Here is a 19,258-nt window from a genome sequence, read left to right on the forward strand (position 1 = left end):
GAAATTGAATACGGAAAATTCAAAATAACGAATAATTAATATTAAATTCGCCTTGTTGATTGTTTTTTTTTATTTTTATTCACTTTTGTATTTCAAGTATATGTCATTAGATAATGAAAACAAAATAAAAATCTATGACGAGCAGAGCTTCAGAAAAATATATAAATAATAATAAATTAATAAATTATTTCTGCTCTTTCATAAAATCAAACAAGTAAAAATGAAACGGCAGGTATATTCTTAATTAGAGGAAATTTGAATTTCATATGTCTGATACATGTCTTTATCTAGGTCCTACAATCGTTCAAATCTCTTCATAAAGCAGGAAAAGTAGTATTTGAGGGTGATTTGGCTGCGTTGGAAAAAGTGCGACTGAAAATAAATGATGAATATAAGAAAAATAAAAATCTGCGAGATAAGACTGTAATAGATGAGGTAATTAAATCGAAGGCTGGGCCAGTTTTTCAGTCTTACATTCGATACAACTACTTTTATATACATATTTGAAAAGAAGACGGTAGAACATTACCAGAACTAATCAGGAGTTATGTTACCCTCATAACTATAGAACGTTTTGAACCTATCAGAGTTTAATATATTCTTTACATAATGAAACAGTTTCATTTCAAGATAAATAATAAAAGCGAATTGATATCCTCTTTTTTTGTAGAAGATAAAATTTTCTAAGGAAGTTGAGAAAGAGTTGAGAAGTTCTGTTATACAAGCAGTTGAAGTTGCACCTGGAAAATATGGTGAGATTGAGATAAAAATTGTAACTCTAATATTTTGAATCTGTTTTATTTGTAGAAGCTAAAATACGATCAGAAACAATTAAACTGGATAATATACCATTCAAGGAGACATGTGAAATGAAGGTGGAGAAAACTTGAATCTGCAGTGAAATTTAATCAATGTATATAGTGATATTTCTAGTCTAATAAATAAATGCAAAAATAAACTAGTATAATTTATTATTCCTTCCAATTTCTCTTTATATTTGTATTGAAATGTTTTAAATTTGATTGTAATCATTTTCAACATATATTTTTAGTTGAATAATCATATAAACTGCTCCGTCTACCGCGGGATATCTGTGTTTATCTTTGAAATTGAGACAATATCATATACCTTAACATTATTATCACTACACACTATCTGAAGGTTAATCGCGGTAAATCGGATAAATAAAAAGATGGCATATCATCCTAAGTGAAGTACTAAAAAATGGTTATAAAAAAATTTGATGATAACAAAGGTATTTATAGTATTCTCATGTTTGTATCTTTTGTATAAACAAAAATGATCTTTGAAAAAGTTCTCCTGCGGCTTTAGGCTTTGTTTATTTACATCTTTCAGAACTAACCTTAAAATCTAAGAAACTTTTCTGCAATTTTCTCAAACTGCCCCCGAAAAAAGATCAATAATATCCACCACCTTCTACAATGCGCATGTTTCGAAAATACAACCCCCTGTTACTTCTCACCCCCTGTGTACAGTGGTTTTCAATGGATCTCAATCTAATCAATAAAAGATGTAACTCCAAAACGTTTATATTTTAAATACGTAAAAATGAAAACATGCATTCTTCTGAGTGTCGGTTTGTATTTCAAATTTGAAGAATAATTGGCCTCTTCAAATTGACCAAAATATTCAAAATGCAAACTTTGAGGAAGAAAACAAGCCCCTTCAAATGTAAGTCGATTATGCCTAAGGTTTCTGAAGACTTTATTCTTACAAGTAAAGTAACAAAAAAAAAAATATATTAGTGGGGAAAGAAAAAATATTGAAATTTATATCTTTCAGACAAGCATGAGACCTCCAGGTTTGGAGGTGAAGGACAATGTTTTAAAGCAAAACTTATTGGAATATTGGAAGTTTCCGAGGCTAGGGGGGACAGAATGTGCCAAGAAGCTCTTTCAGATCTCAAAATGGCTATCAGAGCAGCTGGTGAACATAAACAGAGAATTACTGTCCATATTGCTCTAGATGGTTTGAGACTACGAGATGAAAAGACTGGTGTAAGCAGTTTGGTTTTTATCAGAGTATTTTTTTTTACCTGAATTTCAAATTATCTTATCCCAACGTTTAAAAAGCAATGTGGGGTGTGGTGCTTTTTAATGAACTACAGTTTTTTCATAGGATTGCTTGTACCATCATCCAGTACATAAGATTTCATTTATTGCTCAAGATATGACAGATTCTAGAGCATTTGGCTATATTTTTGGATCTCCAGATACTGGTCATAGATTTTTTGGAATAAAGACTGATAAAGCTGCTAGTCAGGTGAGACTCATCTATGTCTATAGTTTCAAATCTAATTTGCCAGTTACAGTTCATTTTATTGAATTAATATTTTCCTTCTAGGTTGTTATTGCCATGAGAGATCTCTTCCAAGTTGTTTTCGCTTTGAAAAGAAAAGAAATAGAGTTAGCCAAACAACATCTGGAGAAAAACTGTCTTTATAACTCACCACTATTTTCTGACAGTTCCAGTAATAAGGTGAGGTTATCAAACATCAACTGGTATGTTATTACATTATTCACTTTATAGAGTGTGACTCCAGAACTTCCTGCAAAATATGAAGCCATCAAGGGGGATAGTAAAACTGTTTCTAATTCCGCCGAGGGTAAGATGAGTGGCACAGCTGTAGCGAATTTGGTGGATCTACAATTGGAATTGAATAGCCTTCAACAAGGGCTTAATCAGATGGAGAAAATCACTCCTTCTGAACCCTTTGGGTCTAAGGATGATCCTTTCGGGGACAGTTTCACATCCTTCCCGGTAAGTGAAATTAATAGGATTTTTATGATTTTGTGGCATAATTTGTGAAACTTTTATGAATTCTAGAATCCTATACTTCCTCCACCACCATCCTCTGGCAAAGAAAGGGGTTCTAGGACGTCAGATTCAAGTAATCTATTCAGTCCGAAGACGCCTCATACTGGAGACAGTTTAGCCACTTCAAGTGGGCTTGATTCTTATTCCTTCACAAGTATGCCAACAACTGATTTCAAATTCTCCAGGTCAGTTCGATTTTTCACGTACAATGTTTATGTATATAGCTGACTTGTATCTTGTTGAAACACCTCACAGAGATTTTAGTAGCAGCCATGAAGAACCCAGCAGTGGAGAGTGGTTCACTCCTTCTAACAGCTTATTCGAAGATTCAACTCTGTTATCGGATACAGCTCAGAAGGAAACTAAAGAAGATAAATTGGAACAGACAAAAAAAGAAATATTATCTCAGTTTGACGTTTTTACAGAGTTAGATCCTTTGGGTGAGCATTTCTAGACGTTATTCATAGTTTGGTGTTCGTGATACTAAGTAGCTGTGCATGAGGTATTGTTTGGAATGAAATATTCAAACTTTCTCCCAGTTTATCCCCATTCAAATTAAAAATGAATTATTAGCCCTCGGAAAAACAACTAGGTGCATTTCTATATGTTTCCTTGAGCTTTCCTCAATCACTTGTCATTAATGAGCCATTATTCACTGGTCTTTCAGAATTCAATGTCAAAACCACGGGCAAAGGCTCTGAATATTGAAGAGTAAAATAAAGAAAATACGAAAACTTGTTGAAAAATCCTGTTTAAAAAATGCCAGTTGAACCATCTATGACCATCATGCATTTTTATGTTTCATTCCGTCGAAGAAATTGCGAAAAAATCAAGTAAAATAGAAAAAAAAATCTTTCAAGATGCGAAAACGAAACGCCAATGGTCATTTTCGGTCGTGAATGCCCAGTCGAACGATACGCCCATGTCTGTGGCGTTCTCGAGTTATCTTCACTTCCTTACGAAAGCGTAATCGGTTATCATCGGCGTTAGTCGTGTAACGCGAAGTTAGCTGAAGCTCGTAAATTCTATGGTTTCTTCTGATGACTTGGGTAATTTTGAATATTACCCATTTTCATAAATAAAAAAAAAATCAGTTTATAGTTGGTCGAAAACGACTCGACTTCGTCTCGTTTGGGAAAACGTCATTCGAGTAATTTTTATATCATTTTCATTTCTATAAGAGTGAACAGAAAATTCTTCGAAGTCTTGAGAACAATAAATTCAGTGGAATTTATTCATTGAAAGGTTTTCATAGAAATGACATATCGTGAAAGCTTTGGAGAAAGTTTGAAGGTAATGAAATTAAAAAACAAATGTAAGGTGTTGAAATTACCCATAGGTTTTATTTTTATTTATGATTTGTAGACTGAAAAAATTTAGTTGACAATAATTTGAGCACCTTACAAAACTTGATATTCTGTATGCGCAGTGAATTAAAAATTTCTGTAGCAAAACTACTGTAATGATTTAACTTTGATACATAGTAGATGAACATACAGAATAACATTTAAGATTGTAGTTTTCATTAAGTTTAATCGAAAATATATTCTTGAAAATTCGCAACAAAAAATTTCAACGACTGAAGGATTTATTATTGCCGAGTTTTTCTACTTGAAGTTGATGTGGAACTATTTCTCAGTCCCATTATTCATGAAAGTACTTAAAACTAGAGAAAAAAAAATTGCAAAAGAGATAAGGTACCGTTCATTTCAAATTTTTAACAGCTCCTTGTAATCATGAACACTCAACTCCATCATAGGTACCCAGTAATGAAATCTCTGGTAAAATAAAATAAAATATAAACTACTATCGATTTTTGTGTTTGTTGTTATCGTTTTGGTGACTTTTTCGTCTCAGTTAGTTTTATATTTTATTTTACCTCAGGTACAGGTAGAAGTAAGCCCTATATTGATAAGAAACATTTCTTTCAAGAGCTCAAAAATCCGCCTAAAAAAGTACTCAACGATCTGGTGCAACAAAATCAGACCGATGTCAAAGAGAAGGGCTCTAAAATGGCCAACGTGAGCACCACTCCTAAGAGTTTGAGCGATTTCGAAACAGATCCATTTGGCGAAGATCCTTTCGTGTCTTTAGATCCGTTCGCCGAGGCGGAGTTCAAGCAAGACCCCTTCGAGAAAGATTTCAACGAATACAAGAAGAACAAGATAGATGTTGGATTTTTAACTAGGCCTCTTTCGAAATCCCCTAATTCCTGCGCTCTGAGCACTATATCTTTGACCGGAGGGTCTTTCAAGAACGTGCAATTCAAAGAGAGTCTGACCTGTGGGAAAGATGAAGAGGTGAAAGATGAAAGTGCTCCAGAGCCACCTCCACGTCCGGACACGGCTATACTGCAGATAAAACCGCCACCTCTTCCTCCTAAGAAACAAGCCAATGATTTGTTGGTGAAACCTCCCCCAAGGCCGCCTCATGTTGAGGATTCTTTATATGGTTACATGGATAACTACGCTACGGTGTCTAGTACTTTCAGTTCTTCCATTGGTGTGGAGAGGAGTCCGGCCTTGCCGATTCCCATGCGTAAATCGAGGTTTGACAATGATGCTACAGCTCCAGACAGACCGGCTAAACAAGGGTTGGTCAATAGTTTCGAAGATGATTACCTCACTCCCATACAGTTTTCGAAGCCGGGACAGTATAACCTTCCAACTAACTCCTTGCTGTTACCTTCGACTAACTTGAGTAAATCCCCACTTAATACTCAGAACGTTACAGCAAGTTCGAACAATCTCGCGAAGGAAACAAGTGGCGTAACTGAAGGTTTAAGTGAGAGTCTAGATGGATTGGATATCACCCTGAGCCAGTTGACCCTGAGCGGTTTGAACGAGTTGGCCGTGAAACTCAACATACCAACCACTCAGCTGAGCAACATGACCTTGGTACAATTGACCGAGTACCTGTCTAACGTCATCAAGTCGAAATCAAAGGCCGCTGAGAACGCCGTCGAGAAGGAAAAAGTAAACGAGACCATCGAATTCCCAGCATTTCAAGCTGACTTCGAAACGAATTTCGAGGGTGGTAAGACTGTCAACACGGGGACGTACGATAGATACGCCGTTTTTAGGGAACTGATCAACGAAGAGATCAAACAGACTAAGATAGACACCGAACCGCAGGAGTGCGAGGAGGTTAAGTTGGAGGAAAAAGTGGATTTGCCTCCCAGAGAGGTCAAGACTCTGATTAGCGACAGCAAGACGGCGGAGGATAGGTACGCCGCGTTGAGGGAGATAGTCGAGGAAGAATTGATGAAGAACGAGAACAAAATAATCGAACAAAACGAAGAAGTGCCTTCCGAAGAAAATCAGGAATTCGAAAAAATCGGAGAGAGTGACGTTAGAAAGGAGGAGGAAAGTGTGGAAGCTTGCGAACAAAGGGGCGCAGACAATGAGAAGAATGCGAAACTGGATTCTCCCAAGTCGCCCCATAAGATACTCTCTAAGAGTCCGATTTCCAACGTTATCACGGAGATAATACAGACGAATACTAGATTGAATTCGGGATCTTTGTCTGACATCATTAGTGGGAGCTCTCCGGAGGTGGACAATATCATGGGAAGCTCGGAGATGGGAAACAAGGATACGGAAGCGACTGGTAAGTCAAATCTGTCATTAGAGTCATTCGGGGCAACTGTGCGCACTTTTGCCTTTCAAGCCATACCCTGTTTCAAATGTTGAAGCTAGGAAAATTAAAACAAATTCATAAGATAGAGAATTTTCTAATCTATAAAAAAACATCAAAAAGCAAACAAACAAAAACGTTTTCTTTCCGCAAAAAAGAATTTAATAGAGAAAGTCGGAGTGCGTTCACATGCCCCGTATTGCGGGTAAATGTGCGCACCCTCACGGGGTAAGTGAACGCAGTGCTTAGTCATGGGCGCCCACAGGGGGGGCCAGGGGGGGCCATGGCCCCCTCTGAGATTCTGATAGACACCGTTAGAGAAATTTTTCTTTCAGTAAAACTAATCGTAGATGATATGTTGCCCCCCCTGAGAAAAATTTCTGCGGGCGCCCATGTGCTTAGTGAACCACACAATCAAAACAAATTACAAAATAATGTCATCAAAATGTTACAATATTAGAGAAATGCTGTTTATTGTCAATACAGAAGTGCCTTTTTACAAGCAGTGCATTATTGTTCGTGCTACAATTCTTGGTGAACACAACACTTGATACATTTCCCTGTTGGTGGTTCTTCATATTTTTCTGAACAAATAGGACAATATTGATCGAGTCTTAACCAAGAAAATCAACAATGTCATAATTTATTACTCACTGAGCTAATGCTCATATAATGAATCTATGCGCACACTTACCCGCGCACACTTTCCCCAGTGAGCCAAAATTTGAATTGACGTTCTTATAGAGTTGAGCAGCTAAGAGAACCTAAATTTTTTTATTATATATTTAGATTAATATGCCCATGATCGAATAAAATATTGTTTAACACTGAGGGACTCGGAACTTGGACCTGGCAGAATGTGCAGAGATGCTAAAAATTAACAAGAAAACTAGTGAATTTGATTGATTGCAAATAAAAAGTTAAAGAAACGTGGCGCGGCGCACTCCTATGAAAAACTAATATGGCGATTCTGCGCCCTTGCTTCACCCAAATGAACCCCTCTTTCATACATTGCATAGTCGAGATATACGCACTGCGCACACTTACCCACTGCGCTCAGTTACCCCGAATGACTCTATAGGTTTATCGATAAAACGTTCGGTGTTTTTCACAGAGATATTATAGATAGAGGGGACAAACGCTCACTATTTCAACCTTTTCGTCTCAATTCGTCGAAACGACTGGAAAAAGAAAAGCATTAAGGGGCCTACAAACGACCAATATGGTTGCTGACAACCACGTTGGTCTTCTGTGGGCTTTCCAGTCAACAAACAGCCTACTTTACACAATTAAAGAGGTTTTCCTCGGAATAAAATACAAATAGTGTGTAGTGGTGAATTGGACGGAAAGAAAAAGAACGTTCCAATCTCAAACGCGCTACGGGTGTTACGGATTAGTTCGCCAGCCAGAACGAAGACTCACCCTTAACAGGCAATGAAGTCGGGACTCGGTTTCAAAACTACGTAGGTCCCGCAGACAAAGCACGGCGTTGGGAGACGATTCTCTACTCTGTTTTCCGCTTCCAACGGGTTTGCACGCCAGCAGAAATCTTACTTCCAGCGGAGAGAAACCCAAAAGGATAAGGGGAGAGGGTGCACAATAGGGAATACTCCTTATATCTTTGAAACGTCATATTTTGAAATAACCATTTCAACCGTTTCCCAAAAAAAATTGTTTTAAACATTTAAAAATGAGAAATAAAAATGGGTATTCAATGTTTAAAGCGTTTTTTGATAATTGCACAAGCTGGCAACATCGACTGAAATATGCCTTGATAATAAAGGACAACAAATGCATTATCTTGATGAGATAGACAAAGATGGCTGTCCATGAAGTCTGCGACGAACGAGGAAGGTCGTAAAATTTTATGGGATTTTTATGGCCGGTTGCAGTTGAAGCTCGTCAGTAAGTACGGGCCTGTAGATCAACAGCGGTTATTTTATAAACAAGCTGATCGGACATTGTTCTTTTCATTGTCTTGTAGGCGCTGTTGCCAAATCGTTAACTCGGAACCAAGCGATTTAAATTTTAAAACCCCATATGATTTTGAATAGTTTCCGCGGTGAATTTGAAAAAGTCATGAATGAAACTCGATAATTATTCAGTTTAAACTTGAATATGCAGTGATAACCCTAATTGAGGAGAATTCCCTATTGTTCACCACTCTGGTTTCTGCTTCCAACGGGTTTGCACGCCAGCCAGTAAATCGTACTCCCAGAAGTCATAGAACCTTTGAGTATAGAATAACAGGAGGGAGCATAAGACCTGGAATTGAGAATCGGAAAGGTACTTGCATTATAATATATTATAAATATATTTATTATTGAACATGTAAAACACTTACATGTGAATTGTTCTAACAACGTCGTTTTCGTTCGCAAGATTTTTTAAAGGAAAAGCCCGGCATGCTCCTTCCTGATATTTTATATTCTATGGATAGAACGGATTAGGTTAGGAGAAAAGGCACACTTATTCACCAGTCTAGTTTATTCTGCTGCCAACGGGTTTGCACGCCAGCCAGAAAATTGTAATCCCAGCTGTGATAGAACTGATTAGGATAGGGGAAAAGGCACACTTCTTTACCACTCTGGTTTCTACTTCCAACGGGTTTGCACGCCAGCCAGAAAATTGTACTCCCAGCAGTGATAGAACTGATTAGGATAGGGGAAATGACACACTTTTTCACCACTCTGGTTTCTGCTCCCAACGGGTTTGCACGCCAGCCAGAGAATCGTACTCCCAGAAGTGATAGGTAGGATAAAGGGGTGAAACTGAGCTTCCCAAGTAAGAGTACGGAGTTCTGTCTTATCTCGATCTACGGAAGTTGAGTTCTGCGGTTTCTCTTAAACGCTAAGAACAAAAAACCTATAATATCTCTGTGATGGTATGACATGTGCGCACAGTCATCAAACTCAACTAAACATTAGAAACTGAGCAAACGAGTCTTGTGTACCGTGACCGGTTCTTGCAGGAGAGAGTTGGGCAATCTTCGACCAAACGAACGCCCCCCAGGTGTCCGTGAGGGAAAAGCAGGCCGTTCAAAGCGAGGAAGGCCTCTCCTGGTCCAGCGACTCCAAGGACGGCAACGGTTCGCCCTCGGATTACAGAAAAGGGGACTCTGAGAGCGGTGGCGACCGCTGGTCTCGAAAGCCCGGCAAGAAGGATCAGGAGGGATGGTGGGATACCTCGGCAGAGCCAGAAAGTGAGTACCCTTTTTTGGCTTCGCTTTAAATATGCAGTGTGCGGCATTAAACTTTAAAACTTCCAAATTTTTTAACTGATACTGTACAAGTTTTGTTATTTTTCAATTCCAACCGGTCAATTCCGATTCTTCCAGTGCCGTACAGCTCCTCGAACAGAAGATCCACGGATAGCTACGACGACGAGTACTACGAGTGCTACGAGAGACCCAGACGCAGGAGACAGGGCGGATGGGTGGCGCACGGCGGCGGGGGTGGTCAAGTGGCTGGAGGACACTCCTCCAGTTCTAGAGACGTGAGCCCCTGGGAGGAGGAGCCGAAGAGGAGAGAACCGAGGGAGAGCAGGAGCGCCGAGAGGATCGGCTGGTCCAGGTCTTCGAAGCAGCAGTTCGATAGGTACAGGGAGAGGAGACACACCGACAGCTGGGACGAGGAGGACGAGTACGAGTAAGTGATTGATTTATTTGCAAAATGAGGTACAACATAAATGAATTTTTCAAGATACGACGACCCTAGGAAGTTCCATTGGTCGGATAAGTACGGCAATAGGGAATCCGACAGATTCTGCGCAGGAGGTAGGGATGTGGACAATGAGCCGAGGGGGAGGTGGAACGACGACGATAGGAGACGTAGAAGAAGAAGAGAGAGCGATCGGGATCATCGCTGCTGTCCGGATTGGGAAGAAGAAGAACTTGGTAAGTTGAGACATCCGTACCCTTCGTCTTTGAGAAACTAGATATAAAACCTTGATTTCGAGGTATTTGTAAGAGGAAGAACCTTTTTAAAGCCTACAGACTCCACCACTTTACTATTATGCTGTGTAATGAAAGGGTTGTTTTCAAACATACCCCCTCATTTTAGAATAATTCTTTTAGTTTCATTTTAGTATTTTTTTTTTTTAATTAATTTTGAGAGAAAGATTTTCAATTTCTAATCCAGGATTCCGCCATCGTTCGGAATTGTAAACATTCCGCAACGTTTTTATTCCGTTTTCACTTCTGAAAAACGATGTCGCACCGTATAAAACATCCTGAATTGGAAGATAACCGTGTTTTTTGTTCGCTAGCACAGATAAGTCGAAATTAAGACGTCTTCATCGACGCAATCGATTATCTGTCAATAACGTACCCTGCTGGTGTGGATACCCGGGGGGTACAGAAGGCACTTTGTGGTGGCTACCCTTCCTAGAATATTCCCGTTCATTCCCGTGTTCACCCCTACGGTTAGGAAAGCACTCTGCTGGTGTGGATACCCGGGGAGTGCCGAACGCGCCTAAGGACGAGCCGTCGTAATTTTGTGTCGTCGTATTTCATCCCCTAACCTGGCTGAAGTCCAATACCTGTCCGTTAAGTGTGCGTCTTAGGTTCTTGCTGGCGAACACGTATAACGTTTGAGATCGGATCCTGTTTTATTCCGTCCGTTTTGCCCTGTAAATTCACTGATCTCGAGTCTTTCACTTTACGAATTTATAGTGCCATTTGTGTTTCCTTATACGAGTCGACAAATATAAGTTGTGTACGTTGATTTTGACTTTTACTGGCTGTCGCTAACACCCCAGACACCGAGGAACCTTGTCTTCGGCTCGTAGCTACCAGGGTAGGTTTGCTATTTTCCCTTAAATAGCTGGCGCTCGAGTACCCCGAGAAAATCCGTGTCAGTTGTCACTCCAAAGCAGTCTTCATTCTTTTTGGCATCTTAGGCGGGTATAGACACCTTAATACATCAGTGCAGATACAAAAACGTTTTTCATTTTCCCCTATATATTACATCTACGCAAATTATCCACTTCAGTAAGCATTTTTGTAAGACCCGTTTGCACCAAACGCACTTAGTGTTAAGTGTCCCTTAAAATGAACCCTTAACTTAGATTATGTTGCAACAACTGTTAAATGACATTTAAATGGCTAAAGCTAGCCTTAAATTTAAGCGCTCCTGTAATGATCACTCAGGTATTTAGGGGAGGTATTCTAACCTAAAATAATTTGTTGAACACATAAACTGGCTGCAGAACTGCTGTGGTTTTTCTAATAACGTCAAGTACCTCTTATTTGACAATCCATTTTATTATCAATAATAATGCTAATTCAGCAACAAAAAGTTGTCACTATTTGATAATAATATAATAGTTTACTTGGCACTGACTGACAGGAAAATAAAGATAGGTTAATGAAATGACAACGATCATCGGCAACCGGCCAACCAATGAAAAGGCTTTATTGGACTAGAATGAAGTTGCACCAAAATAAAAAACTGAAATATCACTAGACATGAAAACTTAAGGGCCCCTTACTTAAGATTTTGTTAAACCATAGTCGTGCAACTGGGAATGAAATTAAGCGTCCATTAACTTACGCTTAGTTAAGTACTCATTTTAAGGGGGATTGGTGCAAACTGGCCTAAGCAGATTATCTTATACTCGACAGACAAACCTTCGGGAAGATACAGCAGTTCCGGAAGATGGTCGAGCGCCAGCACGCCGCCCGGTCAGGGAAAGTGGAGGGACCGAAAACACGACGATCGGTATTACAGCAGGGAGGAGTCTCCCTGGGAGGACGAGTATCCCCTGGAGAAGGAAGAGACGCATCCCTCGCATTACGTACAGTCCAAGCGGAATTGGAAACGGCCGAACAGCGCGTCGGAGATGGAGAGAAAGATCGGAGATTTCAAATCGAGGCATTTAGGTAATTAATTTATTTCGGGACACCTATAGAGTCATTCGGGGTAACTGAGCGCAGTGGGTAAGTGTGCGCAGTGCGTATATCTCGACCATGCAATTTATGAAAGAGGGGTTCGTTTGGGTGAAGCAAGGGCGCAGAATCGCCATATTAGTTTTTCATAGGAGTGCGCCGTGCCACGTTTCTTTAACTTTTTATTTGCAATCAATCAAATTCACTAGTTTTCTTGTTAATTTTTAGCATCTTTGCACATTCTGACAGGTCCAAATTCCGAGTCCGACAGTGTTTAGCAATATTTTATTCGATCATGGGCATATTAATCTAAATATATAATAAAAAATTTTAGGTTGTCTTAGATGCTTAACTCTATAAGAACGTCAATTCAAATTTTGGCTTACTGGGGAAAGTGTGCGCGGGTAAGTGTGCGCATAGATTCATTATATGGGCATTACTTCAGTGAGGAATAAATTATGACATTGTTGATTTTCTTGGTTAAGACTCGATCAATATTGTCCTATTTGTTCAGAAAAATATGAAGAGCCACCAACAGGGGAATGTATCAAGTGTTGTGTTCACCAAGAATTGTGGCACGAACAATAATGCACTGCTTGTAAAAAGGCGCTTCTGTATTGACAATAAACAGCATTTCTCTAATATTGTAACATTTTGATGACAATATTTTGTAATTTGTTTTGATTGTGTGGTTCACTAAGCACTGCGTTCACTTACCCCGTGAGGGTGCGCACACTTACCCGCAATACGGGGCATGTGAACGCACTCCGACTTTCTCTACTAAATTCTTTTTTGCGGAAATATAACGTTTTTGTTTGTTTGCTTTTTGATGTTTTTTTATAGATTAGAAAATTCTCTATCTTATGAGTATGTTTTAATTTTCCTAGCTTCAACATTTGAAACAGGGTATGGCTTGAAAGACAAAAGTGCGCACAGTTGCCCCGAATGACTCTAGATTGTTTTTCCAAGTTCTAACACTGAAAAAACCCGTACATTTTCAGCGGGGAGCGACGGCGAACGCGACAAGCGTTACAAGGGCGGCCGACGGTCCAGAAGCAGGGATTCCCAGTACTCGGAACCGGTGTACAGACACAAGCCCGACACCGGGTCCCTGACCAGGGACGGCTACAAGACCAAGCCGCACGGCCCGTACGTCAAGCCCCAGTTCGAATCGGACTTCTCCGACGTCCCTGCGCCCAAGAAGCAACTGGACAACAGCCCGTCCGACCTGAAGAAGTCCTTCACGATGCAGAGCCGCAAGAAGAAGGACGGTCCGAAGGCGGAAGAGAACACCAACACGTTCCCCAGGAAATCGTCGTCCAAGCCCAAGCAGAGCTTCGACAACAACTTCCAGCCGGAGCTTCGAGGTCGCGAGAACGACTTCAAGGTCGACGGCGAGGTCAACGTGACGGCCAAGACGGCCAAGCTGAAGCAGCAGCTGTCTATGATCGAGTTGCAGAGGAAGGGGCCGAAGGACGCGAAGCCTCGCCCGTATCAGAACCGCTCGAAGTCCCTGTTCGAGGACGATTTCTCGATGGACAAGATCCATCATCCTTCCGATGACAATTCCATATCGGTGATCAAGGAGGAGGAGAACGACACCTTCGAGTTCGGCCAGCACTCGAACAGGCTGAGCAAGAGGCTGTCGGGGGTGCTCAGGGCCGACCTGAAGAAGTCCGAATCGGTCAACATATTCTCGAGGGAGAACGACCCGTTCGACGACGACTTCTTCTGCGAGGACGCGGGCGATGTGCATATATTCGGCGATAGTGATAAAAAAGATTTAAAAAATGGTGATAGTAAATGGACTGAAGATTGATACTACTTAGGCAATTTAGAATACTCGAATCGATGTGTTTTCAAAACCTGAGACTTTGTTCCAGAGCGGGCCGGGCTTCACGAAATTATCTTTTGGTGCCTTAGTCTCAATTTGAGTAGTGCTGAGGTTTCGGATGGTCCGAAATCGCGTTTTTTTCTTTTTGAGGAACGTTGTTCTGCATACGAAACGACGGCGATGGGTGGAATTTCCGTTTCGGAAAAAATGGTAAAGGAAAAAGTTTTTCTTTTGACCTCAAGAATATACTGATTAAGAGTCAAAGACTCAGCCTGTATAGTAGGCCCTTTCCCGGCCTATTTTGCTTAAAAAGTCGTAATGAAATGAATTTCATAGATATCGACGCCAAAAACACTTCGCTATCGATGAATTGAATCGGTACTACCCACCCCTGTCTCGCTATCGATGAGTTGAATCGGTTCTACCCACCCCTGTCTCGCTCTCGATGAGTTGAATCGGTACTACCCACCCCTGTCTGTGATCGGTGCTAATCACAGAACATTTTTGTCAGTTTTGCGACCTCAGATCAATTTTTTATTGAGTTTTTTATTGATCTGAGTTTGCGACTGACATAGATTTGTTAATTAGTCCATTCAAGAATTATTGACATCTCGGGTGGCTATGGAAAATCGAATTTAAGTTGGTAATAGCCCTTATGTTCAGATTTTGTGTTGCGGAATTCAGGTTGGTATTGCGAATAAACGGCGATCCACAGACCAATTATTGTGAATCTATGCACTGACCGAAGGTAATTTGCGTAGTCTAGAGGTGTTTACATCAAAGAGTAACAACTCTTTGGTTTACATTATTAATTTAATCCAACAAATTGGAAACATAATTATATCAATTTTGATTGCTGATTAATATGCTCTGAATTTGAATATTTCTTCTTTTCAAATACTCTTCTAGGTTATATTCCACTTCTGTGATTGAAACTACAGAAATTATTGAAGATCTTTTATGACCAGATTTAAGATTCGACTTTCAAGTCCTACTGGGATATCAATCAATATTGAATGGACTATATTAGGTGTGGGCACGATCGGATTATTCGTCTTTATTTGGCATTTTTTCGCTCACAGATAGCGATTTCCCAGCCACCTGCATCGGCGGAAGGTGCCGATTTATTTTGTACCTTTATTATCTACATCACAATTATCAGAGTACCTGAAACTGTTGAACTTAATTTTCCCCGTTTTCATCGATGAACAGCGTTTCTCAATTCTTCCGGAATCGCATCGAAGATACCCTTATCGCCTTATAAAAACTGCTTTTGCATTTTTCCGAACGCAACCTCGGGGAACCGCAGTTGAAATCGAACAGCAATCCTTAACCAAAGCACTATGACGAATCAACAATAATTCTCATTTTTATTTATAATGTTATATATAATTTGAATCACAATATTTATTAAAATTTTATTGTTTTATGTATACATATTGTCCAATTAAATTGTTTTCCTATGAAATGGTTTGAATACAATAAATTATGAACAGGAAACGGGTATAAATAAAAGATCTGCTACTTTTTATGAACTGAATTTGTCTCTGAAACAATCCATAGACAGCTGATGAAACTTAAGCTACTTCATTGAGCTATTCGTTTTTTTACAAAAATCACAGATATTAATAATTTCTCCACAGGGACACTGATGATGATGGGACTCAAAATCTTGCCTTCCTATATGATCTTAGAAATGAGTATTCTTTATCGTGTCTTTTCGTTCCTCTTTGCAATTTTTTTCAGTAAATCACCGTTGTGATGGACCTCCTTTCCAGATTCAGGTTGATGTGTCTCAACTCATCCTTAATAGTCACAGGTACATCCTCATTATTCCTGAGAAAAAATTGCTTGGTTTAATACAATTTATCGCAAAAGCATGAAATACAAATTAACCAAACTGTTTCAAACAATCCGAAATTGTGCCTCAATTTGAAAGGTTCGTTAAAAATAACGCTGAAAAGAAATCTGGTTCTGTGTCCACGTATCATAGACGTGGTTCACCATAGACTCCAACTTTGTGATCACAGATGAATTGGAACATAGAAACATGTAACTTTTTTTTTCTTTTCATTTCGCGATTTGTACTTACTTGTTCAGTACCACCAGAACTACTTTTTTATCTGGTCCAGGTCTGGTGAGAGCCACCAATGGCAAATTTACGTCCGACTTTGCGTCGATTCTCACAGATCCTTCGGGAATGAACTTCGAGAAGTGGGAAATTGCATAATACATTGGTTGTTTGTAAAATTCTCCAGCTGTAGCGTTTACTATGATGGCAGCATCGATATGATTGTTAATGTAAGTTGGGCCACCTTTGGTGTCTAAGGCTAGATTCCAATCCACCCAGCCAGTTACCCAGTTGTTGAGATTCTGTATCAGTCGAAACGTGAATTTTTACAAAATAAAATTTTCATATACCAACTCACTTCCAATATATCATTTGCGTACTTTTCTGCCCTGTCCCAAGCGCCTAAGTCAACGTGTGTTTGCCAAGGAAGAAAACCTACCAAGAAATACGTATATATTTTTAGGTTTCACCGTGAATTTGTTCAAAACGTTATTATTAAACGTAATAATCGAGAGCTACATACCAGAGCTAGCTTCTGTGGATAATATGAATTTTTCAGGGAACCTTTGATGGGTGTTCTCCAAAACTTTTGGCGAAATATCTGTGTCCAAATACCAATGCACTGAGAAACCATCAACATAACTTCTTGTCGTTTCATTTTTCATTACCTAAATAACAAAGAATTTAATATAAAAACATGAAAAAATTTATTATTTTGCTCACGTTCGCCACATAGTCCTTGAAAAACAATCGCTGGTCGTCTATAGCCAATAATTTGATATCTGAAAATCTAGAAGATCTAAGAGTGGGTCCTAAATGATCTCTGATCCATATGCTCTGAAAGTCCAATAATTCATGCAATCGATAAAGAACCAAATCATATCTTCAATCAACTCACAGCTGTTTTGGAGTCCCAGTTAACGGAGGGTATTTTTATGAATGGGAGTTTGGCTAACAAGGGCTCATTACCGGTTGATATAGCCCAGAATTCTAGTCCCTGTTTTTTGTACTCTTCCAGGAATCTCACGAAATAATTGGCCCAAGTTTGGTAGTGTTCCTTTTTGAGATGACCGCCTGCATATTTACCATTTTCTTTCATCCACTTCGGAGCAGTCCACGTTGAAGTGAAAAACTTCAGTTTTGTTTGACTCATGCTCAAATTCAGAGCCAGGTTCATCAAAGGTATCTGTGAAATCAGGCCAGATGATCTTTTATTGCTTACAGCGAAATCAAAATGTCAATTCACCTTATATTTGAAATCCTCTTCTGCTAGTTTAAAATTACTCAAGTTCTTATCTTCGGGTCCATCATCATAGGAGTAACCACGAGTTGAAAAATCTGTTCCGCCCATAGGTACGCGACAAAGGTTGTACATAGATCCCGTTCCGGTGAAATACGATCTGAAGAAATTTTTTTGTTTTTAACAAATCGATATGTTTTAAACATTTATGCACCTCATTAAATGTTCTGCTGCTCCTGCAGGAAGTGACATGATGTTGACACCAGCAGTATCTGTTAACGCACCTCCAAACCCATTAATTTTTTGGTATGTCTTGTTTCTATTTATTGTAATGAGGTTTGTGCTGTTTGAGACAGTTTCGAAATCTTGAACGCTTGTTCTGTACCTAGCCCCGGATTGCGTTGAAGTTATAATGTTCACTTTATCCAATGCCAGGTTCTCGGAGAAATAGTCGCAGTGCTCTGAATTACAGACGCAAACTTTTTTATTTTCCCCATATTCTCTAAGGAGACAATCGGATGCCGCAGAAGCATACACTGAAAATAAAATTATATGGAGGAATGGCATTGATTTAGGGCTTCTTAAATCATTATAAGTAATTGGGCACGAAAAACCAAATTTAAATAGCCCCAGCAGTTCACATTTTGCCTCATACCGTTTTCAAAAAAAGGGGGCTAATCTAATATTTACATAATATATCATGTTTGAAATTTTCAGCGTTTTCAAAGCCAAAAGATTCATTTATGGCATTTTCATGAAAAATTTCATGTTCTGTTAACCTGTGAAACCGCCATTTTCAAATGTAATTATGTATTTCGAATCAATTTCAATATATCGATGAATGAACTTACCGAAAAGAAAAATTTCACATATAAGTAACGGAAACATTTTTTCGAGAGAACACAATCCTTGGCATTCAATCCTACATAAATATAGGCGTTCTTTCGAGATAAACTGATAGATATCGACTTTATATTATCTGAAAATCATTCAAGTGGGGAGACAATGAATGAATTTCAAAGGTGGAGCATGATGAACTTGAAAATTTTCGAACTATATTGGCGAAAATGCTATCTACGTCAAGGCTCAACTTGAAATTGATAAATTGAGAATGATAACCAAGGAAATTTCCTTCGAATATAGCTACATTGAAATACAAGCAACGGTTTTTGAAATGAGGTAAGTATAGTCGCATGCATATTACCAGTTATTTGTAGATAAGTGTGGATTTTTCATTATATCATTTTCTATGATACCTATGTAGATTTCGAAAGTATAGATAAGGAATTCTGATTTCTATGGAAAACCACACTTCCGAAAAAGATGATGTGTTTAAAATTCGTCAAGATCGAGCTATGGCAGTAAGGTCGATAAAATTTTTAGATTCATCAAAAAAAAGAGTTCATGTTTCAGAATATGTATAACTTTTAGCTTTACGAGGATTTTTCTGGCAAATACACATGTCGAAAGTTCCGGAAAAGATGTGTTCAATTCAAAATTCGTCAAGACAAGACGATTGCAGTAACGTCGATGAAATTTCGAGATTTATCACTAGAAGAGTTGCTCTTTCAGAATATCTGTAACTTTCAGCTCTACGATGAGCTTTCTGGGAGTTACGCATGTCGAAAGTTGACCTTCGAAAAATTAAGAAAAAGATGGGGTCATTTAAAAATTCGTGAGGACCAAACGGTTTCACCGACGTCCATGAAATTTTCAAAGGTTATTTTTGAATGGTTTATATAACCAGAAAAA

The 19,258-nt window shown here is 39.1% G+C and overlaps 3 protein-coding genes and 1 long non-coding RNA gene across 6 annotated transcripts; 2 read left to right on the forward strand and 2 right to left on the reverse strand.

The window, feature by feature from the left end:
• The first annotated feature begins 72 nt into the window (after positions 1 to 72).
• On the forward strand, positions 73 to 958 carry LOC123308704 (complex III assembly factor LYRM7). Its single transcript, XM_044891476.1, has 4 exons — positions 73 to 232; positions 292 to 435; positions 671 to 752; positions 808 to 958. Exons 1-4 carry the CDS (start codon positions 221 to 223, stop codon positions 888 to 890), a joined length of 321 nt encoding a protein of 106 aa, XP_044747411.1. The 5' UTR covers positions 73 to 220; the 3' UTR covers positions 891 to 958.
• On the reverse strand, positions 851 to 1,241 carry LOC123308705. The gene is made up of 2 exons (XR_006537156.1): positions 1,129 to 1,241; positions 851 to 1,091 (listed from the first exon to the last, which is right to left on the reverse strand). It is a non-coding gene; the product is annotated as an uncharacterized LOC123308705 (long non-coding RNA).
• Positions 1,102 to 14,787, forward strand: LOC123308701 (protein disabled). 3 transcript variants are annotated; one of them, XM_044891472.1, is made up of 13 exons: positions 1,102 to 1,255; positions 1,804 to 2,018; positions 2,140 to 2,283; positions 2,365 to 2,499; positions 2,551 to 2,781; positions 2,848 to 3,023; positions 3,094 to 3,278; positions 4,723 to 6,447; positions 9,446 to 9,676; positions 9,812 to 10,121; positions 10,176 to 10,369; positions 12,098 to 12,355; positions 13,363 to 14,787. In XM_044891472.1, the coding sequence occupies exons 1-13, from the start codon at positions 1,225 to 1,227 to the stop codon at positions 14,178 to 14,180; spliced, it is 4,653 nt and encodes a 1,550-aa protein (XP_044747407.1). In that variant the 5' UTR covers positions 1,102 to 1,224; the 3' UTR covers positions 14,181 to 14,787. The 3 variants fall into 3 exon arrangements, with proteins under 3 accessions (XP_044747407.1, XP_044747406.1, XP_044747408.1); XM_044891471.1 differs by lacking the exon at positions 1,102 to 1,255 and adding an exon at positions 1,289 to 1,692; XM_044891473.1 differs by lacking the exon at positions 1,102 to 1,255 and adding an exon at positions 1,290 to 1,692 and having other exon boundaries at positions 4,771 to 6,447.
• An 812-nt stretch (positions 14,788 to 15,599) lies between these two features.
• On the reverse strand, positions 15,600 to 18,515 carry LOC123308707 (lysosomal acid glucosylceramidase-like). The gene is made up of 9 exons (XM_044891477.1): positions 18,358 to 18,515; positions 17,721 to 18,042; positions 17,513 to 17,666; positions 17,165 to 17,452; positions 16,990 to 17,103; positions 16,790 to 16,934; positions 16,625 to 16,701; positions 16,288 to 16,568; positions 15,600 to 16,031 (listed from the first exon to the last, which is right to left on the reverse strand). Exons 1-9 carry the CDS (start codon positions 18,392 to 18,394, stop codon positions 15,938 to 15,940), a joined length of 1,512 nt encoding a protein of 503 aa, XP_044747412.1. The 5' UTR covers positions 18,395 to 18,515; the 3' UTR covers positions 15,600 to 15,937.
• Positions 18,516 to 19,258: the final 743 nt, after the last annotated feature.

This window comes from Coccinella septempunctata, chromosome 2 (assembly GCF_907165205.1).
Source record: "Coccinella septempunctata chromosome 2, icCocSept1.1, whole genome shotgun sequence".
In the NCBI taxonomy this organism is placed as follows: domain Eukaryota; kingdom Metazoa; phylum Arthropoda; class Insecta; order Coleoptera; family Coccinellidae; genus Coccinella; species Coccinella septempunctata.